The 26,269-nt window shown below is 52.5% G+C and overlaps 3 protein-coding genes across 8 annotated transcripts in view; all 3 read left to right on the top strand.

The window, feature by feature from the left end:
• Positions 1-9,138, top strand: part of TCF25 (TCF25 ribosome quality control complex subunit) — a 30,789-nt gene extending 21,651 nt beyond the window's left edge. Inside the window, exons 12-19 of one of the 6 annotated variants that reach the window (XM_084757851.1) lie at positions 1,255-1,414; positions 2,794-2,881; positions 3,547-3,705; positions 4,496-4,586; positions 4,792-4,871; positions 6,123-6,195; positions 6,559-6,672; positions 8,504-9,138. In XM_084757851.1, coding sequence (XP_084613977.1) covers positions 1,255-1,414; positions 2,794-2,881; positions 3,547-3,705; positions 4,496-4,586; positions 4,792-4,871; positions 6,123-6,195; positions 6,559-6,672; positions 8,504-8,509 — 771 coding nt within the window. In that variant the 3' untranslated portion in view covers positions 8,510-9,138. Of the gene's footprint in view, positions 1-1,254; positions 1,415-2,793; positions 2,882-3,546; positions 3,706-4,495; positions 4,587-4,791; positions 4,872-6,122; positions 6,196-6,558; positions 6,815-8,374; positions 8,417-8,500 lie in introns of those variants that run through there. The other 5 variants (XM_084757850.1, XM_084757849.1, XM_084757853.1 and 2 more) reach the window with 5 other exon arrangements.
• A 3,361-nt stretch (positions 9,139-12,499) lies between these two features.
• Positions 12,500-15,812, top strand: MC1R (melanocortin 1 receptor). The gene has a single exon (XM_084755941.1). It carries the CDS (start codon positions 13,022-13,024, stop codon positions 13,973-13,975), a length of 954 nt encoding a protein of 317 aa, XP_084612067.1. The 5' UTR covers positions 12,500-13,021; the 3' UTR covers positions 13,976-15,812.
• Positions 15,813-16,920: 1,108 nt separating this feature from the next.
• TUBB3 (tubulin beta 3 class III) lies at positions 16,921-26,021 on the top strand. The gene is made up of 4 exons (XM_084756895.1): positions 16,921-17,057; positions 22,807-22,915; positions 23,544-23,654; positions 24,592-26,021. Exons 1-4 carry the CDS (start codon positions 17,001-17,003, stop codon positions 25,665-25,667), a joined length of 1,353 nt encoding a protein of 450 aa, XP_084613021.1. The 5' UTR covers positions 16,921-17,000; the 3' UTR covers positions 25,668-26,021.
• Positions 26,022-26,269: the final 248 nt, after the last annotated feature.

Here is a 26,269-nt window from a genome sequence, read left to right as displayed (position 1 = left end):
GCCGCCTCGTAGAGAAGGGAGGCATCGGGCTTGTGCTTCCAGCAGAGCCTAGTAAAGGAACAAGGGGGCAAGCCCTTGTTTTATTCCTGCTCTTGAGTTTTTTCACAGTCCATATATATTTTTTTTCTTACACTAACCAAAAAGAGGCCATTTAAAGTTGCATACTGCTTAGTGTGGTTGGCCGGAACATTTTGCTTCTTGAGATCCAGCTTCTAGAATCCCGGGAGCTCATGAAAGCGTGGCGACAGGAGCTGCAAGGAGGGCTGCAGCTGAGCAGGCATGATGGCTTCTGTGGTTGTAGAGTTCCGTGAGATAACAGTTCCCAGGAAAGAGGGATGAGGAAAACAGCTCTGGCAGTGAAGCACCCACTGTGCAGGAGTGAGGGCACGAGTTTGGGTCTCCAGGACCCCCACAAAAAGCAGAGCATGGTGACATGTGATGTAAGCAGTTGTTGCAGGAGACAGGGTGGGGCAGGTGCACTGGCTGGCTGGTGTAGACAAATTGATGGGCTTCAGGAATGCCGAGAGGCCTTGTCTCAGAGCCAGAGACGTAGCTTGACAGGCAAAGCGCTTGACACCACATCTGATGACCCGTTTGACCCTTAGACCCACATATGGAAGGAAAAAACTGACTTGTGCATGCTGTTCTCTACACGTGTGTCATGGTATGCGTGTGCACATATATATACGCGCTAAATACATAATGAAATAATTTGGAGAACAATTGTGGAAAGGCACCCAATATTACCTTCAGCCTTTGCACTCATGTACGTGTATGTGCTCCACACATACACAGTAAAGGAGACACAGAACAAGTCACTCCACACTCAAGTACATGTATGTGTGCTACATACACACACACAATAACGAAGACACAGAGCAAGTCACTTGTCTTCTCATAAACACAGAGAAAGAAAGGAAAGTACTGGAAAATCCCTCTTGGTTAGGTAGAGTCAGAGCCCGCTCCTGGGGAGTTGACTGTGAGCTAAGAAGGCTGAGCGCCTGGGCAGGGCCATCTGTCCTGAGAGGCTCTGAGCCTCCGCCTGCTGCGGTAGCATCAGTCTGGGCTGATTGCTGCCTTTGTGTCCTTTTGTCTGTTCTGCATGTAGAAAATGGGTTTCCTATCCTGAGTTAAGGTAAGAGGCCCAGGAGGAGGCGGCTGTGGGGCTTACCTGGTATCCGCCACACGTCTATAAACCACATGTTTTGTCTTCACAAGACTGAGGCCCAGACTTCGTTTCTTCATTCCTTACAGGCTCATCGGAACCTGTCCCAGCTCCCTAATTTTGCCTTCTCAGTTCCATTGGCGTATTTCCTTCTGAGTCAGCAAGCAGACTTGCCCGAGCACGAGCTCACCTCTGCCAGGCAGCAGGCTTCCCTCCTGATACAGCAGGCGCTCACCATGTTCCCTGGAGGTGAGTGCCACATCTTCCTGGGGACTGAGTTGAGGTCAGAGCCCTCCCCATACTTAATGGAAAGAGTATAAGCTCAGTGTGAGGTGAGAGGGGCAGCTGTCTCCTGGGGTTAATCTCAGCATGGGAGAGTGGGCGTTGCCAGCACACACGTGTTACATGGCCTTCGGTACTAAAGGCAAAACAGAAGTAGCAGCTGAGAAGTTCTGAGGCAGCGTGACGGCACTGGCTGTGAGTGGCTAGGAGGCGGCCCTGGCACACTGCCCAGGCGTTCTCACAGGCATACGGCCAGGAGAGCAAAGTGATCGATGACTTGCTAGATATTTCTTAAGAGTATACACAAAGTGACATTGTCACAAGAGTCCTGTGGGCCAGCTGCTTTTCTGTTACAAAGTCCCAGAGTTGGTACCACATTGTAGTTCTGAGTTCCTTGAGCCTTGGTGAGAACTCTGCCTGCCAGTGAGACCTGGCAGCGTCAGGCAGAAATAGCACAGTTAGCGCCATCATTTAGAAGCTGCCCCTGCCTTCTGTGCCCTGATGGAGCTAGTGGCACCTTTTCTGTTGTGGACCAGCCAATGAGGTATAGACTGGAGCCCACGTGCTGCACTGCAGTAAGCTGCCGCACAAACATGCCCCCAGGAAGTCCCTGGGAGGACTTGTTTCTGATCAGTACCAGCACTCAAGCTGTTTAGAGAAGCTGACACTTAGGTAAACAGCACTACATCAAGGCAGGCTCTGTGTTGGCCACCGACCTGATCCTGGTCCCTACAGAGTTAGCTCTTGCAGGGCAGTCAGCCGAGTACTCTCTAGTCTGCCTTCCAGCCCGACCTTCATGTGATTAAAGCATATAGCCACCCTTAGAGGTGATAGGGAGGTCTTCTTGGATGCAGATGGGAGAAAAGTTAACCAGATGGGCTGGAGAGATGGCTCAGACGTTAAGAGTCTGCTCTTCCAAAGGTCCTGAGTTCATTTCCCAGCAACCACATGGTGACTCACAACCATCTATAATGTGATCTGATGCCCTCTTCTGGCCTCCTAACTCACATGTTGTATAAGTAAGAAATAAATTCTTTAGAGAGAGAGAGAGAGAGAGAGAGAGAGTGTGTGTGTGTGTGTGTGTGTGTGTGTGTGTGTGTGTGTGTGTACCAGACATGCGTCTGCTTCCCCAGGGTTCAGAGGTACCTTAGAGCCTGGCTTGAGAGACTCCACTTAGAACAGGTTTGTAACGGTCGTCAGAAATGACCCTGTGGCCGTGCAGCTCCCTTTACCTTAAGAACACTTGGTAGTATACGTGACAGAGGGAGCTCCCAGTGTCTCTTGCCATGAGGCTGGGAGCCAGGACAAGGGTTGCAGAATCACGGAGCCTGTCCTTGTCTGTGCAGTTCTCATGCCGTTGCTGGAGTGCTGCAGTGTGCGGCCTGATGCAGCAGTCTCAAACCACCGCTTCTTTGGGCCAGACGCTGAGATAAGGTAAGGATTGCCACAGATGCGAGACTGTAGGCACTGTTCCCCTCACCCTGTCCTAGGGGGCACTGCCCACCTAGAGTAGTAGGGGAAGGCCCTGGAGCCCACACCCATGTGCAGCACATTGCACACCCATGTGCAGCACATGTTGCCTCGATGAGGCAGGTGAGCAGCCTCTGTAGTCTAAGGAGTGAGATCCACAGGTTCTTAGAACAGCTGAGGGCAGGGCGTGATGCCAGGAGGCATAACCCACGTGAGGGAGGAGTAGGAAGGTGGAGGCAAGGAGCTTTACTGTCGTTAATTTCTCCCAGAGTTCTGTATTGTAGTTCTCATAAGAAAGAAAAAACACACAGAACATAAGAAAGAAAAAGACGATGACTGTATCATGCCATGGCCCACCCTTCTCCTAGTCAGTAGCTGTGGGCCATCCTTTAGTGCTGTTCCACACAGGAAACAGGCTCGTTAGTGTGGGTTTTTTCCCCACATGTCTGTCATGTGATTTGTATTACTAAACTCAAGCCAAAAGAAGTGTTCCCAACCCCTCAGGAGCTGGGATGTCCCTGATAGCAGCCGAGGGGCAGCGTTGCTCCAGGGCGGTTTCCTTTCCCTGGATAGCTCTTCCCACCACCCTGCTCTGACAAAAGTCTGCTTCAACCCTTGCTCTTCCACAGCCAGCCCCCTGCCCTGAGCCAGCTGATCAGTCTGTACCTGGGGAGGTCACACTTTCTTTGGAAAGAACCCGCCACTATGAGCTGGCTGGAGGAAAATGTTCGTGCAGTTCTGCAAGCAGTGGACGCTGGGGACCCTGCTGTGGAGGCCTGTGAGAACAGGTGAGCTGAGCCTGGCAGCCCTGTGAGCAGCTAGTTCAGGGAGGGTGCCCTGCTGGCAGGAGTTTTTTCTGTGTCTCCTCCTGGGTCTTACCACAGACACGAGGCCTCTGATGTTGGCTTGCCTTTAAAGGAGCCATCAGGGAGTCTTGGGCATGGTTGCTGCTGTCCACACAGGTATGGGTAAGAGGTGTGGCTGTGACGCACCCCCATGTTCTGTCTCCATATTTCTATGGTGATTGCTTTGCTGCATGTGGGGTTTTCCGTGACCTCCAGCTGCCTGCTGCATTTGAGAAGCAGCCCTGTGCCCCTCTGCAGTTTGTTCATGGTCCTCATCAGCATCCTGGCTCTGGGGACAGCTATAGCCAGGCTGGCTGGTTCTGAGGGTTCTGTTTCATCCTGGCGATATTGTTGCCCTGAGCCAAGGAAAAGAGGATTATGGGGCTAAATTCTAGACTGTCTGGGGAAGCAGGAAGAGGAAGTACGATGGCTTCCAGCCCTCTCAGTCTTAATGAGTACTGTCTGGACTAGATTCTTCTCCCTGCTCGGCTTCTCAGCTCCATGCCCGGCAGGAGGCAGTAAGGGCCAGCACACCCGGGGTTCCATGGTGGACACTTACTTATTAGTGTCTCAGCAGACTACCCACGGCTCTCCCCACTCTGGTTTCATGGAGGAAGGGACCAGCTAGCAGGCCAGGCGAGAGTTTGTGTTCAAAGTCCACTCTGGGCAGAGCTCTGGCCTGGCAGCACAGTGTCCACCCTCTCTCTGCTGTTGTCTCCTCTGATGACCTCAGGCGGAAAGTGTTGTACCAGCGTGCACCCAGAAACATCCACCGCCATGTGATACTCTCTGAGATCAAGGAGGCTGTCGCTGCCCTTCCCTCGGTAAGAGGGGGATGCCGAAAGTGGGGGCTTTGTTTGCCAGTCACAGAATAGCTACCCACAAGTTGGCCTGGGTGCCAGGTGGAGCTGGAATTGGAACAGAGGGCTCTTCCCCTTGGCCAGTTTCTCTGGGCCTTCCATCTGTGTTACTGCCTTAATGAGCTGCCAGGAGTGCTCCTTAACCTCTGTTTTGTGTCCCCTCCTAAAGGATGTGACCACACAGTCTGTGATGGGTTTTGACCCTCTGCCCCCCCTGGACACCATCTACTCGTACGTCAGACCAGAAAGGTACCTTCCTTGCTTTGTCCGCTCAGGAGGAAGGAAACAGTGTAACGTAGAGCTGCCTCTGAATCTACCAGAGGTCTGCCCACTTCCCTGCAGGCTTTGTAGCAGGCTGAGAAGTGCAGCAAGAAGCAAAGTAAAGGAGCCACCTGTGAGCCGGTGCACTGCACATAGATATCAAACCTAGAACCTGGAGACGAGCATTGGCTCAAATCTGCACAAGAGCCTGTGGGAGAAATGACTGAGAAGGACATGCCACATGGGAAGGGACAGTTGCCCCCAACCTGACAGAGGGTGGCAACTGATACTTTGTCGTGTGCAAAACTGTCTTCCAAGAACAGAGTGCAGGGTCCAGTGAGTGCCTGAGCAAAGAGAGTGGGGGGATGGGCCCAGCGTTAATATGGAGCATGTCTGAGTCACAGGCTGCCGTGTGCGTGTGGGCAGTTGTTGGAGTCTGGGTCATGAAAGAGCTCGTGTCCTTCGCCCCTAGCCTTCACAGTGCCTTACCTGTATCTGTTGCTCCTCAGTCCATGTTAGGCAAGGAGCACAGGCCTCCTAGAGAGAGCACAGTGAGCAGGATGCTCTGTTAGTTAGACTTTTCAGGCTGGAGAGTTGGCTCAGAGGTTAAGAGCACTGTCTGCTCTTCCAAAGGTCCTGAATTCAATTCCCAGCAACCACATGGTGGCTCACAACCATCTATAATGAGATCTGGTGCCCTACTGGCTCATATACAGGCAGAACACTATATACATAATAAATAAATTTTTCTTTTTTTTTTTTCTTTTTTCTTTTTTCTTTTTTTAATAAATAAATTTTTCAAAAAGGATTTTTCAATGGACCCACAAGCATCCTGCAGGTTGTCATGGCCTAGCCTTCCTAGCATTCTGTCTGCTTGTGCGCTGTGTGCCTCCCCTGCAGGGGGCTCCCCTGTCATTGCCCTGGCCTTTCTGCCTGCCTTTCTGTGACCAACCGCCTGTTCCTTCCCCAGCCTTCACATGCTGCAGCAGTCACCTCGTCTTCTTTCCGTGCGGGCTGGGTCCCCCAAGAGCCCGCATCTGGAACACATTACCCCTCCTTCTCTCACTTCCCTTGGGTGGCCACAGCTCCACCCCAGGCTGGGTAGTAGTTGTAATTGTCACTGCCTACCCAGGTCCACTCAGAGGCTGCCTGTCCCCAGCGGTTGGGAGGTGGCTAGGTAGGGTCAGCTGACAGTGTCTGTTGACCTTCATTTTTCTGACCCTTTTTTTAAATCTCCAGGCTGAGTCCAGTGAGCCACGGAAACACAATTGCCCTCTTCTTCCGGTCATTACTGCCAAACTACACCACAGAGGTATGTTGGCTGAGCACATTGGTCTTCCCTCCCAAGTTGATACGGGCAAGTCCTGCGCAGGGTAGAGGCAGGAACGGTGAGCCTGAGCCTGCCTGAGGTGCCATGCTTAGGAAGTGGGGGTGTGGCCTTCTGCAGTCGCAGTAGCCATTCCAAGGTGAGTGGTTTTAGGGTGAGAGACGCTTCATATCACGGTAGGTTGGCTTTGGTTAAACACATTCGTCTGGCTTTTTAGAGCTTCATCTTCTGGGCAGAGACCTTGGGAGGGGACAGGCCCAATCCTGGGATTGAGCCACCTCAGACTGCTGAACACAGGATGTCAAGTCTGTTCAGTCAGCCCCCACTTAGATATGTCTCATTGTTCAGGGGGAGAGGCTGCAGGAAGGAGTGGCCAGGGCTCCGAACCACAATCAAGGCTTGAACAGGCTGATGTTGGCCGTCCGTGACATGATGGCCAACTTCCACTTCAACGACCTGGAGGTGCCTCGGGAGGACAATCCTGAGGGCGAGGGGGACTGGGACTGAGCTGTCCAGACGCTGTGCCCAGAGCTGTGCAATTATGTTCCTGATTTCTTTCCTGGTTGGAATTAACCAGTTCCCTGAGTAGAAATGCTGCCTGTGACATCTGCCCGTGTCTTGTTTTCCCTCCAGTGGGAGTGGGTTGTGCTTGGCTGTGAGTGAGCTTTCCTCCAGTGCCTCAGAGATAGTCCCAGGAGCAGTGGGCCCACACCACACTCACCCTACTGTGTGCCTCACACACAGTGCATAGAAGGGGCCGCCCCAGAGTCTCCAGTGTGAGGACCCTACACGCTCCTTGCTAGAGGGCACGGAACCGTCCACACGTGTACACCCATATGTTTGCAGTGGTGGGGATCAAGCCCAGGGCCTGGCACGTGGTCTGACTGACACTCCCAGCCTAGCACTTTCATTAGAAGACTCAGAGGGCTGACGCTGCTTGCTTAGCGTGCGCGTGCACACTGGTCCACACAAGCCAGGCTGGTAGTGTTCTCTGTAACCCCAAGAAGCAGAGAGACCGTCCCAAGCCAGCCTTGCTTCCAAGAGACTTCAGCAGCGTGAGGGCCCTAGAGCAGAAAGAGAAGCCAAAGAAACAAGTTGGAGGCAGAAAGTTGTCCCAGGCAACGCAGGGCTACTTCACAGGGATGAGTGGGCAGCCCTGACCGAGGACCCCAGTCCAGTGCAGTTACAGAGGCCACAGGCAGGCAAGGACAAAGGTCCATGTCCCCTAAACTGTCTGACTGTGCAAAGATCCAGGCTACTGAGATGTTATACGCTGTGTCAGGGGTCTCCTGGACAGCCCTGACCAGCTGTGCCCTCCAGCGTCTGGAGAGCAGGATCTTGGCTGAAAGATGACCAGTGATGGCCACCTAAGTCTTGGTCCACTGATTGCTTCCTGAGAGTTCAGATGTTGTTTCAGACATCACGGGATGTACCCTGTATGGACTCGGTACAAATAAAGCTTCAGAAATGTCCTGAGGGCCATCGGAACGGTTCAGTGAGGAAAGGTACTCGCTGCCAAGCCTGTTGACCTGAGTTCAAGCCCCAGGACCCATATGGTGGATGGAGAGAGCTAACTACTGTAGGTTGACCTGTGACCTCCAAATAATGGAGGTCGCCAAATAAATGGAGAAGGGGGTGGGGGGGCTTTGGGTTAAAAACTCTCACTGTGCTTGGTGCTCTTGCAGATGACCAGGGTTTAATTTAAGCTCACAACCCACCCGTAATTCCAGCTGCAGCATACAATCCTACACATAGAAATATAAAACATCTTTGAAAGGAGGTCCTAATAGGGCCCCTGGGGCAAGGAACTCTTGAAATAACTGAGCAGGGGCCTACAGCATTGTCCCCCTCAACAGGACATTGAGGATTGACTTGTACCCACCTATAGTCAGCCTAAATGTCACAGCTCATTTCTAAGTTGGCCATTAGCAGGGGGGCTCTGCATTCAACATAAGTGCCTGTAAGAGTCACATGTCACGTGTTGGTGCTGCGTCTGTGTTTCCACATGAATTGGCAAGGCCATGAAATCTGGGTCCAGCGGGCCCCGGGGAGGGCAGGCCTGAGGGGCAGAGCCCTCACGGACTCCTGGGCTTGGAGGGAGATCTACACCCAGGCCGGGGAGGGGTGCTGCTGAGATGGTTCTAATTCAGTGTCTAAATTCCAGTTTCCAGGTTGGAGTGGCATGTGGTGAGTTTGAGCTGAGGGGAGGGGGGATCGGCTAGGAATGGGTGTGTGTGCTGGAAATGACAAGCAAGCACAGAAAACCTGGCATCCTGCCTCTTCCTTTCAGCAGCTGTAAGTCCATCCAGATGGGGATGATATCTGGAGCTGCAGCCGCTATTCTACAACCACGAGGCAATGAACTCCAAAGTGAAGAGCCAGTGTGCTAAGAACAGCGAAGCAGAGAGGATGCGCTAGGCCTTCGGGAAACTTCCCACCTCCAGGCCTGTTTGCTGAGAGGCCGTCAAACAACTGGCTTCGGAAGTGTTGCTCAGACTTAAGTAATTTTCAACTGAATCCATTTCTAATGGTGAAAATAAAAACCAGTCACTCACATCATCTGTGGATCATCGAGAAAAGTAACTTTTTGAGACAGGGTCTCAGTGTGTAGCCCTAGATGGCCTGGATCTTGCTGTGTAGACCAGGACGGCCAGAGATCCATCCACCTGCCTCTGCCTCCCGAGTGTTAGGATTAAATTTGTGTGACACCACTCCTAATCTGCATGTCATCTAAACAGCTTTCAAGTCTGGCCTGACACCCAGGTTGGGGTGATAGTGTGTCCCACTCCTCCCTGGGCCCTCCTGAGTCAGCAGGAGGTGCCCGCCTGTGTCCCCTGTTGCTTATTGTGTATTCTCATGTAGTCAGGGAGAAAGCCTGTGTGCTGCCTCCCAGAGAAAGTTCATAGGAAATGAAGGACTTCAAACAGACACGGTGACATGGCCTTTCTAACTTCCATTTTGTTGTGTGTATGGGTGTTTTGCCTGAATGTGTGTCTGCACCACGTACCTGCAGTGCCCACAGAAACCAGAAAGGGATACACAAAAAAGGATATGGCGTCCCTTGGAACTAGAATCACAAACAATTGTAATTGTGTATTTTGTTTTTTGTTTTTTGAGACAAGGTTTCGCTGTGTACCCCTGGCTGTCATAGAGCCCTCTCTCTGTAGACCAGGTGCGCCTCAAACTCCCAGCATGCGCCACCATGGCCCAGCTATCACAGTTTCTCAGTCAGCGTGTGGGTGCTGGAAATCAATCCTGGGTCCTTTGAAAAAGCAGCCAGTACTCTTTACCACCAAGCCGTCTCTTCATAGCCTGTCCTGTGTGACCAGAGCCAGAAGGGACGAGTTGAGTTGACGCTGCCCCGGTTGGGGGTGGAGGAGACTTTGCAGACCTCCTAAGGGGAGCTCTAAGCCTCTCCCTAGTGACTGCCTGTTGGGATGCAGGCTGCTCTTTGTTTCATGAAGCACCCTCTCCCCTTAGCCAATCTCCAGGCTGTGCCCCCCCCCCCAGAAGATAGTCATTCCTGTGTGCCATTTGTCATGTATTTTTCCAAGGCCACTGAGAAATCAAACTTGAAGTGCAATCAGGCCCCACCACAGCATCACGCAAGCTGGCTTTCACAGCTCTGCTTCACTAGTCCTTTCTCTGAGGGTTCTAGCATTTGTGACTTTGCAATCCACATTAGTCCCAAAGCATGGTCACCCTACTGTCAGCACTCATCTGCAGGGGCTTGCCAAGGAGGATGTGGCTGCCGCTGCCAAGGACTGTGGTTCTCCCACCCTTTGATGTCAGATTGTCTGGAGGGTGAACTCTGGTTGTCTCAAAGACTTCATTCTGAAGCCAGTAAAATCAGCATCTCTGAAGTGTGAGAGCACAGGAAGTTTGGGCAGGGAGTACTTGCCCTTTCATGTCCCAGAAATGAAAAGTAGCCTGCAGTTACAGAGTGCCTGCGCATCATGTGGTCCGCCGTGCATAGACCCTTATGCCTCCACAGCCATGGCTCTGCCCACCCCATCTGACCTGGGACCCTTCTCCAGAAGCGGAATACAGCCCATGTGTAGGTGTCAGATAGCTAGAGTGAGTGTGGCAGAGCGAGTTCCTTCATCTATAAAGGCTTTGTGGAAGCATGGGACACTCAGGACACCCAGAGTCACTCTCCTTTATATACCTGTACCAGGGACACCTGAGGGTGTGCACACAGTTTATGAAACAGGTCCACCGGTTTGCAAAGTGGTTTGGCTACATCTACTATGGCTGAAGACACAGCTTATGCTGGTAGATGTCATTCAGCATCATCAACACATGCCTGCATCTGCTGGATGATGCGCAGCAAGAACTACCAGCAGCACTGACTATGATACGGCTGGCCCCGAGCTGCGTTGGTCCACATGTCCGTGGACACTAGGCTGGCCACAAGCTGCGATGGTCCACATGTCCGTGGACACTAGGCTGGCCCCGAGCTGCAAAGGTCCATATGTCCATGGACACTAGGCTGGCCACGAGCTGCAAAGGTCCACATGTCTATGGACACTAGGCTGGCCATGAGCTGCGATGGTCCACATGTCCGTGGACACTAGGCTGGCCACGAGCTGCGATGGTCCACATGTCCGTGGACACTAGGCTGGCCATGAGCTGCGATGGTCCACATATCCATGGACACTAGGCTAGCCACAAGCTGCAAAGGTCCACATGTCCACAGACACTACACAACAGGAATGTTTCAATTGCCCAAATAACCAGGTGGCTCTTAGTGTGAACAAAGTATAAATTGGAAGATTCTGGTTTATATGATGTTGCAAGGTAGGACAGTGCAGAGGCCCAACATAACTCTGGTGTAATTATATTTAATTGATCTGGGAAAGTAGTCCTGAACAGAAATGCTCAACTTAGAGCATGTCACTTTTTCTATTTGTCATTCACTGCAGAGTTGTTAAGTGAAAACAAAAAGGTAAGTGCAAAAATGCAGATGTAAGAAGTGACTAGCATCAAGTCTGGGACAGCCAGAGCTGCACAGAGAAACCCTGTCTTGAAAAACAAAACAAGGCTGACATTTGCTAGTGGATGCTCACATAGCTTTGGTGTGCTTTCACAGTCACTGTGCTGTAGGGGTGCTTTGTGACCAGAGGTTGCCGGAGTTGGCAAGAGAAAGAACGGGCTTTTAGCCGGGCATGGTGGTGCACACCTTCAATCGCCCGCACTCTGGCAGCAGAGGTAGGCAGGCCTGTTTCAGGCCAACCTGTTCTACCAAGTGAGTTCCAGGCCAGGCGGGGTTATAAAGTGAGACCCTGTCTCAAAAAGTAACAAGAATGAACATTTAACATGAGTGTCACAAACACTGAAAGTTCACTCCAGCTAATTCCTGCCTCTTCACTCCACTCCTGCCTTTCTTACCTTATGACCTGTATGTGGAAGGGCACATCCTGTGCTGAAGGCACTGGGGACCATGGAGAGCCCAGCAGTGGCCAGGGGTGGGCTGACACCACCCCTGCGTGCTGCCCCCCTGACCACTGTCAAGTCACATGCCCAGCTGCTGGCCCACAGAGGTTGGAGACAGAGAGCTGCCCTGGTTTGGTTCCTGGCTCCAGGGCTGGCATGTGCTCCGCAGCGGAAATGAGACTCCTCAAGGGAAGGCTTGTGGCCTGGGGAGAGGTCTGTCCACGGAAGTCAGAAGAGATGATGTGACTGAAGAATGCTGGTAGACCGCCTCAGGATCCCCTCTAGCCAGTCAGCTCCCAGGAAGTGACAAGCTTCCTGCCACACCCAGAAGTGTATCTCTGTAGGGACTTCAGGGACATGAAGTGGCATTAGCCTTGGCTGAGGGACATGAAGTGTGACATGTAGCCTTGGCTGAGCTGAGCCCATTGGTATAGCTGTCTACCTTAGCCCTGCCTTTTGTTCCCATGGTTACTGCTAATTCTGAACGTTCTCCTTGGTCCAGCCCCTAAAGCTACCTTGAAGTCAGTAGCTGAGTTGCTGCTATGTATGAAGAGCCTCAGCTTTGGGTAGAAATGCCATTGCTTCTAATGGAGAGTGGTGGTGAGGGTGAGAGATAGAGGGGCCTAGTTCACAACCTGTGACTGCTGGAGGACTGAGCAGCAGGGGAGATGGGGGGGGGGGAGGTTGCGGACAACCCAGGAAAGTGACTTTGACATGGGTTTGGCGGTTTAGGTAGGGGTTACACAGGGCAGGTGCCTGAAAGGGACTTGGCAGATCTCCAGGGGCTTGGGTCACAAAGGGAGATGCGGTGCCCTATGCTGCAGTCCGAAGCTAGGTTTTCCAGTTCCTTGGTGTTACTTACGCCCGCTGGAGGCAGTCAAGGGTGCTGCAACCCTCAACCCCCGCCAGGCACATGCCCCTCATGTGGCCACCCTCCAGAGGAGGGGCTCCGCAGACCAGTTAAAAGCTCCATTCTTCCCCAGACCTCAGCTTTGCCTGGCTTTGGGAGGCAGGGAACCAGACAGATATGAGAGGCAAGTGCCTAAGAAGTGGGGAGGTGTCAAGTTCAGAAGTGAGGGAGGGAGAACAACAGGCTAGGCTCCTTCACTCCAGCGGTGAGATTCCATAGCAGAGCTCTGGGTACTAGCCAGGAAGTATCTAGACTCTGCCTGTGTTGTGGCTGGCCTGTCCTGTCCTGTCCAACCAGAAAGCGGACAAGTGTGAAGGAGAACCAGAAAGTACCCAGATGGAAAGAGGCAGGTGTAAGGGACATGGGCACCCCTGATGACACCATGAGTCCAGTATGATGCTGGGGAGCTGACACCACTTGGAGCCAGAGCCTCCGCTGACTGCTTCCTGCTTCCTGGACAAGACGATGTCCACTCAGTGGCCCCAGAAGAGGCTTCTGGACTCCTTCAACTCTACCAACACAGCCACCCCTCACCCTGAGCTGGCCACCAACCAGACGGAGCCTTGGTGCCTGCACGTGTCTATCCCGGAAAGCCTCTTCCTCATCCTGGGGCTGGTGAGTGTGGTGGAGAACGTGCTGGTCGTGACAGCCATCGTGAAAAATCGCAACCTGCACTCGCCCATGTATTACTTCATCTGCTGCCTGGCCCTGTCTGACCTCATGGTAAGTATAAGCACCATGCTGGAGACTGCTATCATCCTGCTGCTGCAGACGGGCGCCCTGGTGGCCCCTGTGGCTTTAATGCAACGACTGGACAGTGTCATTGACGTGCTCATCTGCAGCTCCATGGTGTCCAGTCTTTGCTTCTTTGGTGTCATTGCTATAGACCGCTACATCTCCATCTTCTGTGCACTGCGTTACCACAGCATCGTGACACTGCCTCGGACACGACGGGCCATCGTGAGCATCTGGGTGGCCAGCATTTTCTCCAGCAGCCTCTTTATCACCTACTACAAGCACACAGGCGTCCTCATCTGCCTTGTCACTTTCTTCCTAGCCATGCTGGTACTCATGGCGATCCTGTATGTCCACATGCTCACTCGAGCATACCAGCACGCTCAGGGCATCCCCCAGCTCCACAAGAGGCAGCACTCCACGCGCCAAGGCTTCTGCCTTAAGGGTGTCACCACCGTTACTATCCTTCTGGGGATTTTCTTCCTGTGCTGGGGCCCCTTCTTCCTGCATCTCTTGCTCATCATCCTCTGCCCGAAGCATCCCACCTGTGGCTGCATCTTTAAGAACTTCAACCTCTACCTCGTCCTCATCATCTTCAGCTCCATCGTTGACCCCCTCATCTATGCTTTCCGCAGCCAGGAGCTCCGCATGACACTCAAGGAGATGCTGCTGTGCTCCTGGTGAGCAGGGAGGGGCCTTGTTAGTCTCATGGCCAGGGTGGGCAGAGGGTGACAGTGACACCCAATGGCCTGCCTCCTGTGAGACCACAGGTATCTGCCCCTTTCCCGATCTCCATTTGTCCAGGGATGAACTTTAAAATAGAAACGCAAACTGCCTGGGGCTAGGAAAAAGGGTAAATGTGACTGCAGGGGTCACCCAGGGCAGCTATGGGAAATGGCGGAAGCCAGGAGTGGGGATTCCAGCCCTGGACAAAGGTCAGAGCACAGGCTCCTGGAGTTTCACCTCTACCCACTGACGAGGCAACCCCACCCAGCTCCTCATGTCACTCAGGTTGGGCCCGCTGCTGCTGCTGCTGCTGCTGCTGCTGCTGCTGCTGAGATGGACAGGAAGTTTCTGAACTGAAAGGAGGATAAGAGCTGCAGAGGAGCACGGCTCCTGGTGAGGGCTGCTGACAGGGAGATTTGTGACCAGGAAAATCTAACCATAGCCATGCAGTAGGCTGCTCAGGGAAGTGAGGCCCTTCCTCAGTGAAGGGACCAGAGTTGCAGAATGTACATCCTGCACGAGGAGGGATCTAAGCATTTGCACAGGGGGTGTGGGACTGACCTGAAGACCCCTTGAACAGCTCATGGGAATTCCAAGAGGTGGGGACCCAACTGCTCACACCCAGCAGGCTACTCCAGCAAGTGCCTCCTCACGCCACAGTAGAGGCGGTTGCCAATCAGTGACCACAGCCTGTGGCTCTGGACCAGGAAGCAGTCAGAGAGCTAAGCCCAGATGGATCCTCATCACCACCTTCCCTAGTCCGTCCAGAAGTTGCTCGGAAGTGTTCGTGGGAGAAGGGCAGGGACAACAGTCATGTTGAGAAGTCACAGCTGCCTACCTGAGTTAGGAACCACAGTCCCAAAGGGAACCAAGTACCCCAGTCAGGCCCTCTTGGCTTGCTCTGACTCCACACTCTAGAACAGAGCAAGGGGGCTGCAGGTTCAAGAGCCTCCACTTGTCTCTGTGGTGACAAGACTCATTTCAGGTTCCTTCCAGCTCCATGGTACACTGCAGTAGGACCACAGTCTCTGATGTGACCCATCTGTATCATTAGCCAGAGCCTGTCCCTTTCCTGCCCCCATTTGTGTCCCAACTTCATCCTAGGAGCCTGCAGGTGGTGATGCCCTGAGGATGGACCAGGGGCTGGGATCTATTTACACAAAACACTGCCCTAATTTGGGGGGGGGGGAAGATGCGGGAAGCCATGTCAGTGCTCAGCCAGCCTTGGGAAGTATTTAGACAAGGCCTCTCAGGATAGAGGAGGGTGCCTCTGAACTCACGGGTATCTGACCCCAGGGGAGTGGCACCTGGGGTGAACTGCGCAGCTTGCTGCCATGGAGTGCCACCTCCCTGAGCCGTTCTCCTGCTACAACCTGGGGTCCCTGCTGCAGAGTCTATCTTGGGTCCCCCACAGATACTGAGTATTACATTGTCCTCCTCCTTGGGGGTGGCCTCGGTCTGGGCAGAGATACCCTCAACCACCTTCAAGTCAGGAAGTGGCACCAGGCCAGGCACCAGCACACTATCAGCTGCAGCCCTGCTGTACTGAGATTGGAAGTTGGTTCCCAGCAGGGCCAGCCTTTGCTGGAACACAGGACCATGAGTCAGCCCTTATCCTGGCACCACAGCTCTCTGGAGACATGGGGAGCTCTTGCCTGTCCTGATGTCATCTGAGAGGGAGGCAGCCCAGGCCTCTGGATGATTCCAAGCATCTTTCCTGTCCAGACAAGGAGACAGAGCCAGATGCTCACCCAGTACTTCTTGAACCAGGCCAGCTGGAAAGCAACCGCAGAAAGCCACTTCATGGACACGGTGTGGGGGGAGGGGCATCTCCTGAGAACAAAAGACCCATTTCTAAACTCGGCTAACTTGAAAGCTTATCATCAGAGAAACTTGTACGCGAGCCACCCTATCCAGCACATGCTGGTGCAAACTGGACAAAGGCATCTGCAGGTTGTTTTCAGTTGCTCTTGTGAGACGAATGAATATAGACCATCCACGTGTGGCAGCATTGTCCCAGATTCCGCCAGAAGAATTTCTATTGTTGAAATATCAAAAAGTTCTCATACGGTGTCACCTTAAGATGAATTTTAAATCAGTATTGTATGAACATGTGACATATCCTTTTCTGACCGTTTGGCTCTGCCTCCCAGTGGCCCCACCCTGCGCACTCAGCCTCCTTACCTAGGCAGCTCCAGCTCACTCCACGCCCCTCTTCTGCCTCACTTGTACCAGAAGGGCAAACGGTACCAATGACATCAGGATGGTTCAGATAGAAAACACTGCCCAACATCCTCCACGGACTGGCTTGTATGTCCTTACGTGAGTTTTCCACGCAGATGTTCACGGAGCAGGGCTACCTGCCAGGCACTGTGCAGCCTCACACCCCAGGTATACGTGCACCCTCGCGGCAGCCCTCTGTGGAGCCATGGGCTGGTAGCCCTCTCTCTTCCAGAAACCGGTGACTTCAGAGTTGGAGCTATAATCCACCCCCCTCCTGACGTGCGTTCCCAGGTCTGCACAGAGGTCACAGGGAGGCTCCAGCTTTTCCTGCCTCACCCACCCCAAGGGACCCAGCAAATTCAAAGAACACGGGTCTTGATTCTTAAGCACATGAGAGGAAAAAAGACCCTCTTCACAAAACTGCAGGGTGGGGTTGGAGCAGGGACGAAACGGGGAGGGCAGCTACTGGGGTGGGGCACTAAGGGGCCTGGGTTCTATTGTCCCCAGAGCGGATCGCCCTCCCGCGGCCCCTCCTCCGAAGGCGCGGCCAGACTTGTTCTGCATTGTGCGGGCGGATCTTGATGCGCGGTGCTGATGCTGCAGAGCCTGCCGCATTCTGCGGCGCCCCGACATTGGCCCGCAGCGCTGACATCAGCCAGCGAGGGCGGGGCAGCCTCTTATAAGAGGGCGCGGCGAAGACCACGAATCCTCCGCAGCCCGCTGTCCGCCTTCCTCTCGTCTCGAGCCGTTTGAAATCAGCATGAGGGAGATCGTGCACATCCAGGCCGGCCAGTGCGGCAACCAGATAGGGGCCAAGGTGAGCTGTCCTGCGTTGGGCGTCCCCACGAGCGCCAGCCCCAGGGAGGGAGGGAGAGAGAAGCTGCTGCGCTCCGGGAGCCGGCTGCGGAACAAAGGGAAGAGCCCCAGCCCCTTGTGGGGCTCCTGGGACCCCCGGGGTCCTCAGTCGACTCCCCTCACTCGCGTCACTCTGCTCTGCGCCCAGGTTGTAGCGGACCGCTGGAGGCAGCCCTTCTGATTCTCACTTCCGTTCATTTTGTGCACCCCCCCACACACACACACGGTACCAACAGGTACAGGGAATTTGGTTGGGGGGCGCCTGCTGGGCGTGGCTTTCTTTGAGGCTGCCATTTAAGCCTTGAGTAAGATGGGTGTGTCGGGCAACTTTGGGTGGGGCTCTCCCCTAAAACCATAATGACTGTACATGCCCGAACCCCCACTGGAGAACTGGACGATCCTCAAGGAGTAGGGTGACCCTCACGCTCCCCAGTCTTCACCCTCCGTTTCCTTGCCCCACCCTGTTCCTTTGTTGGAGGAGTTGGGCCTGGACGCCAATGACCTTGGTCCAGAACTGGACTTTCCCTATCTGTGCAAACCTCCCTTACCCAACTGTCTCCTCCCAGGGCCTCCAAGTCGGGGTTGAGCACAGAACAAAGCCGACTGCAAGGGATTGCCTCTGTTTCTCCTCAGTTGTTAGCCCACCTCCAGGTGTTGGGGCTGAGGCAAAAAAAAAAAAAAAAAAAAAAAAAAAAGGCGTTGGTGCAGTGACTTTGCATTCTTCCTGTGATTAGTAAAGGTTGCTGTCCTGTTTCCAAGTCCCAGGAGGCTGTTCCTTACCAAGGTCACAGCAAGTGGAAGAAAAGAACCACTTGATTCCCGCAAAAGCTCAACCTCGGGTTGGGCTGGGTCTGAGTGGGTGGGGTCAGCTACTGAAGTCTTCTCCCTTCTGAACAATAAGAGACGAAGCTTTGTCCAGATGGATGCTGGACGGAGCTCAGGGATGGTGTGTAGCTGATTCCCAAAGGAGGAGGTGGGGTAGACAGGTCCTATGAAGGGAGGGGAGGGAGCAAAGAGAGTACCTCTGGAGGCTGTTGCCATAGAAACCGGCAAGGAACAAAAAAAGCTAATTACCACGGGCTGGGGCAGTCACGTGGCTGACATGTAAATTGCAAGTTTGGCTCTAGGGTGGAGGTTCCTCTGGTTAAGGGGGGCTGTGGGGGGGGGGGAGCAGCACCAGGGAGACTCCCTAATCACAGAGGAGACAGCTGTTCCTATTCTACAAGGGAAACGTGGTGGGGGAGGGGGCAGACGGGGGATGCCTAAGGCTGGAGCCTCAGATCAAATCAGGACTCCTGGGGCAATCGCTGACAGCTGTCATGGCCTGAAGGGTGGGTTAAGGCTCATTAATGTGGTCACAGGTGCCAGGCTCCAGGAAAGGCCAGGGGTGAGTGGGGGAGGGGAGGCGCTTGGTGACCCTGTTGGGGTTGTACTGTACTATGCTCCTACAGGGTCTCCTGTGCAGCAAGGGTCTAGAAGTCAGACTCCATCCAAGGCACTGTGGGCTGCAGAACAGGCCTGAGTGCTGCACTCAGCTGACGAGTGTTCTGCCCCTCAGCACTGTGGCCCATGGGTTTTGCCCATTTTTTTATTCTTTTGCTTTTCTTTTTAAAATTTACAAGTGAAGGGCTGGAGAGATGGCTCAGTGGTTAAGAGCGCCACCTGCTCTTCCAGAGGTCCTGAGTTTAATTCCCAGCAACCACATGGTGGCTCACAGCCATCTATAATGTAATCTGATACCCTCTTCTGCAGATAAAGCACTCATATGCAATAAATAAAATAAATAAATATTTAAAAAATAAATAAATAAAATTTACAAGTGAATACCTTGCCGGGCACACTGGCGAACATGTGTAATTTAACACCCGATTCTTTTTAAGCAATGGAGAATAATGAGTGCATTTTCTGGGGAGGAGCATCTTCCTTTTTCCCCACCTCCCTAACCCTAACACTAACCCTAACCTCCCTTCACAGTAATCAGTACGAGGCATTTAGCAGTTTCCATCCAGCCCTCTGCCCTGGAACATCTCCAGAGAGCCAGCCTGAAGGCCCAGGCCCTGCGGGGAATTATCTGCTTAGTGTCTGCCTCAGGCAATGTGAACTTCTTTGGCCAGATTTACTTCCTATGTTTGTAGCCGGCTTTAGGGTCCCTGGTGTGAGCATGGAAAGCCTTTCCTGACACTGACAGCAATGGAGGGGTGGGCACAGAGGGCTGCTTTTTTTCTTTTTCTTTTTCTTTTTCTTTTTCTTTTTTTCTTGTTGGTCCTTGGGTGGTGCCTATGTGAGCACAAAGGGCCACTGGCTTTAGAGAGGTGACTGGGTGGAGACAGGAAGAGAAGTGTGAGGCCATGAGACAGCACTGCAGGAGTGCATTAGCAATTCATAAGCTTACCGCCACTGGTGGCTGTGTGGAAGCTGCGAGCCTGGTAAAATGTTTACGCCTTGTGAAGTGTAGGTGTGGGTGTCACCCTCCCTTAAGGCTGAGGAAGATGAAGGCTCTGGAAGTTGACTCATTTGCCTTGGATCGCACCACGGATTTGGGCAAGAAAGGCGTTTTAGAATAGGTGTGTGTAGATGTGTCTAGGTGGGTGGTGACGTGTGCCCACACCGACAGGAGGCGTGTGACTGGGCCACCCTTTGTTGTTCCCTTTGTTAGGGCCTAAGACCCCAGACACATTCTCCTATCAAGGGTCCCTTAGAAAGTGTCTTTACAGTGTCTTTGTCTACACCTCCGGTCTGTGCCACACCAGCTGCCAGAATACCCGCCCCCCTCCCCAGTGGGAGCCTTAAAGGATGTGACCCACCTGAGAGCCAGTGGCCCTGGTGATGAGGGTACTCAAGAGTTTTAGGGGAAGTGAACATCTTAGGGGGCTCTTGGTCCTGTCTACCGGAACCTCCTATCCCAGCTGTTTATCCGTTCCTTTTCCACTACCCTGCAGTCATCAGAGATGTACGCCCCAGGAGGGTCAGCACCGTGGACAGCAGCACCGCAGTGCTACTGGCTGATCCAGGATGGGCTTTCTTCCTGCCCCTCCCCACCCCCACCCCCCCAAGACAGGGTTTCTCTGTGTAGCCTTAGCTGTCCTGGACTAACTCTGTAGACCAGGCTGGCCTCGAACTCACAGCGATCTGCCTGCCTCTGCCTCCTGAGTGCTGGGATTACAGGCGTGCGCCACCACCACACCCGGCCAGGATGGGTTTTGAATGGAGAGTTTCTGTTCTGTAGTGATGCTACTTAATTTAAATATTCCTATCATTTACATATTAAATATTCTATGTAGTAATATTTTCTTATAAGGTTTTCTTATTTGTGTTATTTTATGTTAGGATCTCAATTGTAGCTCAGACTAGCCTTTTTTGTTTTGTTTTGTTTTGTTTTCCTTTTTGGTTTTTTTTTTTTTTCAGAGACAGGATTTCTCTGTGTTGCCCTGACTGTCTGTCCTGGACTTGCTTTGTAGACCAGGCTGGCCTTGAACTCACAGAGAGGTCCACCTGCTGCTCCCAAGTGCTGGAATTAAAGGTGTGCGCCACCGTGCCCGGCTTCAGACTGGCCTTCTAAATACTAAGTATACCACTGCACTGGGGAAGATTTTATTATTTTTATTTTTGTTCCTTTTTTGTTTGGTTTTTTGAGACAGGGTCTCTCTGGTTTAGTCTTGGTTATCCTGGACACTTCACAGTGATCTGCCTGCCTGAGTGCTGGGATTTAAGGCATGTGCCACCACAGCATAGCCATACGTTTTTGTTTTTGTTTTTTTCTAAAAAAGTAATAAAATAAAGGAAACACTGCAGATAAGGTAACCTATGGTACAGTATAGATTTATTTATAATTATGTGTTTATTATTTATATAGCATTCTACCAGCATGTGTACCTGCACAGCAGAAAAGGGCACCAGATCTCATTATAGATGGTTGTGAGCCACCGTGTGGTTTCGGGGAATTGAACTCAGGACCTTTGGAAGAGCAGGCAGTGCTCTTAACCTCTGAGCCATCTCTCCAGCCCCCCATTGGATATTTTTAATTTATAAATTGTGTGTGGGGGGGGTTGGTGTGTGTGGGTGCACGCACACACGCTCATGCTCACACTTGCACTCACACCTGATGCAAATAGAGGTCAGAAAAGGGTATCAGGCCTCTGAAACTGGAGTTACACACAGTCGTGAGCCACCGTGTGGGTGGTGCTTAGAACTGAACTTGAGTCTTTTATAAGAACAGCCGTATCTCCAGCCCCATTTTAAAAAAAGATTTATTTCATTTATTATGTATACAGCGTTCTGCCTGCATGTATCCCTGCTCTCCAGAAGAAGGCACCAGATCTCATTATAGATGGTTGTGAGCCACCTTGTTGCTGGGAATTGAACTCAGGACCTTTGGAAGAGCAGTCAGTACTCTTAACCTCTGAGCCATCTCTCCAGCCCCCCTCCCTTTTTTCCTTTCTTCTTCTTCTTCTTCTTTTTTTTTTTTTTTGAGACAGGGTTTCTCTGTGTAGCTTTAGCTGCCCTGAACTTGCTTTGTAGACCAGGCTGGCCTCAAACTCACAGCGATCCGTGATCCACTTTCCTCTTCCTCCTGAGAGCTGGGATTAAAGGCGTGTGCCATCACGCCTGGCTTGCCCTACCCCCCATTTTTTTAATAAAAAAATGTAGCCGGGCGTGGTGGTGCACGCCTTTAATCCCAGTACTCGGGAGGCAGAGGCAAGTGGATTGCTGTGAGCTCGAGGCCAGCCTGGTCTACAAAGTGAGTCCAGGACAGCCAAGGCTACACAGAGAAACCCTGTCTCGAAAAACCAAAAAAAAAAAAAAAAAATGTAGCCAGGTTGTGCATACCAATACAAACACTCAGACATAAACACACTCACTTACTCATACATACAGAATTGAAAATAAAAATTTAAAGGTACACAAAAGAGAAGATGAAGCCTGGCTCCTTTGATGGAATATGGCCTCCAAGATGTACCCCTTAGAATGAGTTGTCAGACCCCTGTATGTTTCATAATATTGATCTGTTTGGACTGGTTTTAGCCTTTAAAGAATTTCTTTTTGAAAGATTAAAAAAATGTTTTCTGAGGATGGGTGTTTTGCCTATATGTGTGTTCGTTCACCATGTGTGCACAGTGTGTGCACAGTGCCTGCAAAGGCCAGAATGAGTGTTGGGTCCCCTGACACTGGAGTTACAGATGGTTGTTACCTGTGAGTGATGGGAAAATCTTCTGTCCTCTGCAAAGGAACAAGTGTTCTTAATTGCTGAGTCATGCCACCAGGCCACGTGACAACACTGGGGTCTGATGCCACCAGGCCACGTGACAACACTGGGGTCTGATGCCACCAGGCCACGTGACAACACTGGGGTCTGATGCCACCAGGCCATGTGACAACACTGGGGTCTGATGCCCTCTTCTGACTCAGATAGAGCACTCATATACATAAAATAAGTAAACCTAAAAAAGAAAATTTTTTTCCCTGAGACAGGGTTTCTATGTGTATGTACCCTTGGCTGTCCTGGACTTGATTTGTAGACTCACAGAAATCTGCCTGCCTCTGCCTCCTGAGTACAGGGATTATAGGCATGCTTCCCCATGCCTGGCACATTTTTACTCTTTTCTAAAGCCTTATGTTGGGCCTTATAAGGTCCTTAAGTTTTGCACTGGAAGCTTTTAGACTTCAGAAGGGCCCGGCTGTCTGCTGAACTCTTTTCTTCTCTCCTCCTATAGTTCTGGGAGGTTATCAGTGACGAACACGGCATAGACCCCAGTGGCAACTACGTGGGGGACTCAGACCTGCAGCTGGAGCGCATCAGCGTGTACTACAATGAAGCTTCCTGTGAGTACTGCCTCGCTTCCATCCTGACCCCGGCCAAGGCGGCTCCTGCATAAACAGACTCCCGACACCCGCGTCCCTACCTCCCCTGTTGACCAAGAGGCTAGCAGGTGTGGCTGGGAACGAGGCAGCCGGACTCAGAGTAAAGAGCAGCTACCATGGAGGAAGATGCAAATGTATTTAATGGTGGGGATGGCCTTGTGCCGTCCAGGGACAGGCAGGCGTCACTGAGTTCAGGCCATGTGACAACTGTGACATTATTAGCCTATATATAGAACATATGACTTGATGCCACCTGTGCTGGGTGCTAGTCATTACACCCATGGCCAGGCCAGAGCTTACCATGGCTCTATGCCTATGCCCTTAGGGTAAGGGCTGGAGAGTGGCAGGTTGGGGACAGGATCCAGAGGGAAATAGATAGATCCTCAACTTGGTTGGTTGGTTTGGTTTGGTTCGGTTCTTTTGAGACAGGCTTTCTCTGTGTAGCCTTGGCTGTCCTGGACTCACTTTATAGACCAGACTGACCTTGAACTCACAACAATCCACCTGCCCCTGCCTCCCGAGTGCTGGGATCAATGGCGTGCGCCACCAGGCTCTTTAACTCACGTCTCTGAATCCCGTCTCCCCTCAGCTCACAAGTACGTACCCAGGGCTATTCTGGTGGATCTGGAACCTGGCACCATGGACAGCGTTCGTTCTGGGGCCTTCGGGCACCTCTTCAGGCCAGACAACTTTATATTTGGTGAGTTCCCCTAGCTCCCGGCTCCCTTGTAGACAGGCAGAGGCAGATTGTCTGGAAGGGGGCAGAGTCTGTTTTTCACTGGAACCCTTCAGGGCGAAAATGACCTTTCATTTTACGACAGGCACTGGAGGTCCAGAGAGAGGAATCTGCGCAGGAAAAAAATCTCTCTCACACATGCTACAAAGAATGAGATACAAAACACAGATTTTTGTTACAGAGTTGTGAGGACAAAAGTAGGGTCTCTTGATGGACTTGAGTTTATGAGCATGAATTAAGAGGTCAGAGTGGGGAGCTGAAGAGATGGCTCAGTGCTTAGGAGCACTGACTGTTTTTCCAAAGGTCCTGAGTTCAATTCCCAGCAACTACATGGTGGCTCACGACCATCTATAATGTGATCGATGCCCTCTTATGGCCTGCAGGTGTACATGCAAGTAGAGCACGGTATACATAATAATACATAAAAAAGAGGTCAGGTCCTCAGTGCTCACACAGACACCAGAAGACAATCTGACTTCACTTTTGTAAAGACCTTAGCGTTAGACTGGTAGGTGCCAGTTCTTAGCAGTCTTTGGCTACAATATGTGCTCGGGGTTTCCTCTGAGTAGGAGAGTAGGCCAGGTGGCTACAGCTCTCATCTCCCTTCAAGGTCTCAGCAGACGGTGGGAGGAAAGGTGAGCTAGCACAGGAAGGCTGACTGACTTTACCCAGGACATCCATGACCTAGCAAGGGCTTTTCCCAGATTTCCCACCCCCCTGTTGAAAGCATCTTTAGCTGGGGTCCACAGCACTCAACACTGATGCCTAGGGGGGAACAAGAAGGTGAGTACATTGTTATAGAATACAAGGGAGCCAACTTCCGTCTGGGTTGTTCGTTTGGCAGGTCCTAGAGGTCTCCACTGTAGGCCTTGCCTATTACCTGCCTCTTATCTCTCTGTAGGTCAGAGCGGCGCTGGCAACAACTGGGCCAAAGGGCACTATACTGAGGGTGCAGAGCTGGTCGACTCGGTCCTGGATGTCGTGCGGAAGGAATGTGAGAACTGTGATTGCCTGCAGGGCTTCCAGCTGACGCACTCACTGGGCGGGGGCACGGGCTCAGGCATGGGCACGCTGCTTATCAGCAAGGTGCGGGAGGAGTACCCCGACCGCATCATGAACACCTTCAGCGTGGTGCCCTCGCCCAAAGTGTCGGACACTGTGGTGGAGCCCTACAACGCCACCCTGTCCATCCACCAGCTGGTGGAGAACACCGACGAGACCTACTGCATCGACAACGAAGCCCTCTACGACATCTGCTTCCGCACCCTCAAGCTGGCCACGCCCACCTACGGGGACCTCAACCACCTCGTGTCTGCTACCATGAGCGGAGTCACCACCTCCCTCCGGTTCCCTGGCCAACTCAACGCTGACCTCCGCAAGCTAGCTGTCAACATGGTGCCCTTCCCCCGCCTACACTTCTTCATGCCCGGCTTTGCCCCACTCACAGCCCGGGGCAGCCAGCAGTACCGTGCCCTGACGGTGCCCGAGCTCACCCAGCAGATGTTCGACGCCAAGAACATGATGGCTGCCTGTGACCCCCGCCACGGCCGCTACCTGACGGTAGCCACCGTCTTCCGTGGGCGCATGTCTATGAAGGAGGTGGACGAGCAGATGCTGGCCATCCAGAGTAAGAACAGCAGCTACTTCGTGGAGTGGATCCCCAACAACGTCAAGGTGGCCGTGTGCGACATCCCACCCCGTGGCCTCAAGATGTCTTCCACCTTCATTGGCAACAGCACGGCCATCCAGGAGCTGTTCAAGCGTATCTCGGAGCAGTTCACCGCCATGTTCCGGCGCAAGGCGTTTCTTCACTGGTACACGGGCGAGGGCATGGATGAGATGGAGTTCACCGAGGCTGAGAGCAACATGAACGACCTGGTGTCCGAGTACCAGCAGTACCAGGATGCCACTGCTGAGGAGGAAGGTGAAATGTACGAAGACGATGATGAGGAATCGGAAGCCCAGGGACCCAAGTGAAGATGCTGGCGGCTGGGGTGTGGGGCCAAGTGGCAGCCAGGGCCAAGACAAGCAGCATCTGTCCCCCAAAGCCATGTAGCTACTGACACTGCCCCCAGCTTTGCTTCCCGCTGGCTCATTAGGGCATCTTAGGGCTCCCAGGTTAAAGTCCTTCAGTATTTATGGCCGTCCCCGCCCCATGAGTCCACTTGGCTATGTCCTCCCCATTAGGCCACCTCTGTATTTGTGTTGCTCATTTGTCTGTTTTATTATTGGCTCTGGGCCTGATGTTTATGGTATGTTTTGGTTTTTTACTGGGTTGTGTTTATATTGGGGGGGGGGTATACTTAATAAACTACTGCTGTCTGTCAGACACCCCTGCCTGGTGTTGGAGATTTCTTTTTCTTTGTCCTTTTCTGCCTCTCTCTCTCTCTTTTAAAGACAAGGACTAGACTTAAGCATGTTTGATTATAAATAAGGTTTATTTGTGTTTTGGGAAAGAGTACTTTAGGTCTGGAAGGGAGGAGAACAAGTAGGGGCAGCCCTTATCTCCCAGGCTGGTGGCTAAGATTCGCACTGAAAGGTCTCAGCTTGCATCCCAGGGAGTCAGGGAGGGGAACTAG

Source organism: Acomys minous (assembly GCF_964271855.1).
Source record: "Acomys minous genome assembly, chromosome: 14".
Lineage (NCBI taxonomy): Eukaryota > Metazoa > Chordata > Mammalia > Rodentia > Muridae > Acomys > Acomys minous.
This window is presented reverse-complemented; position numbering and strand designations above follow the sequence as displayed.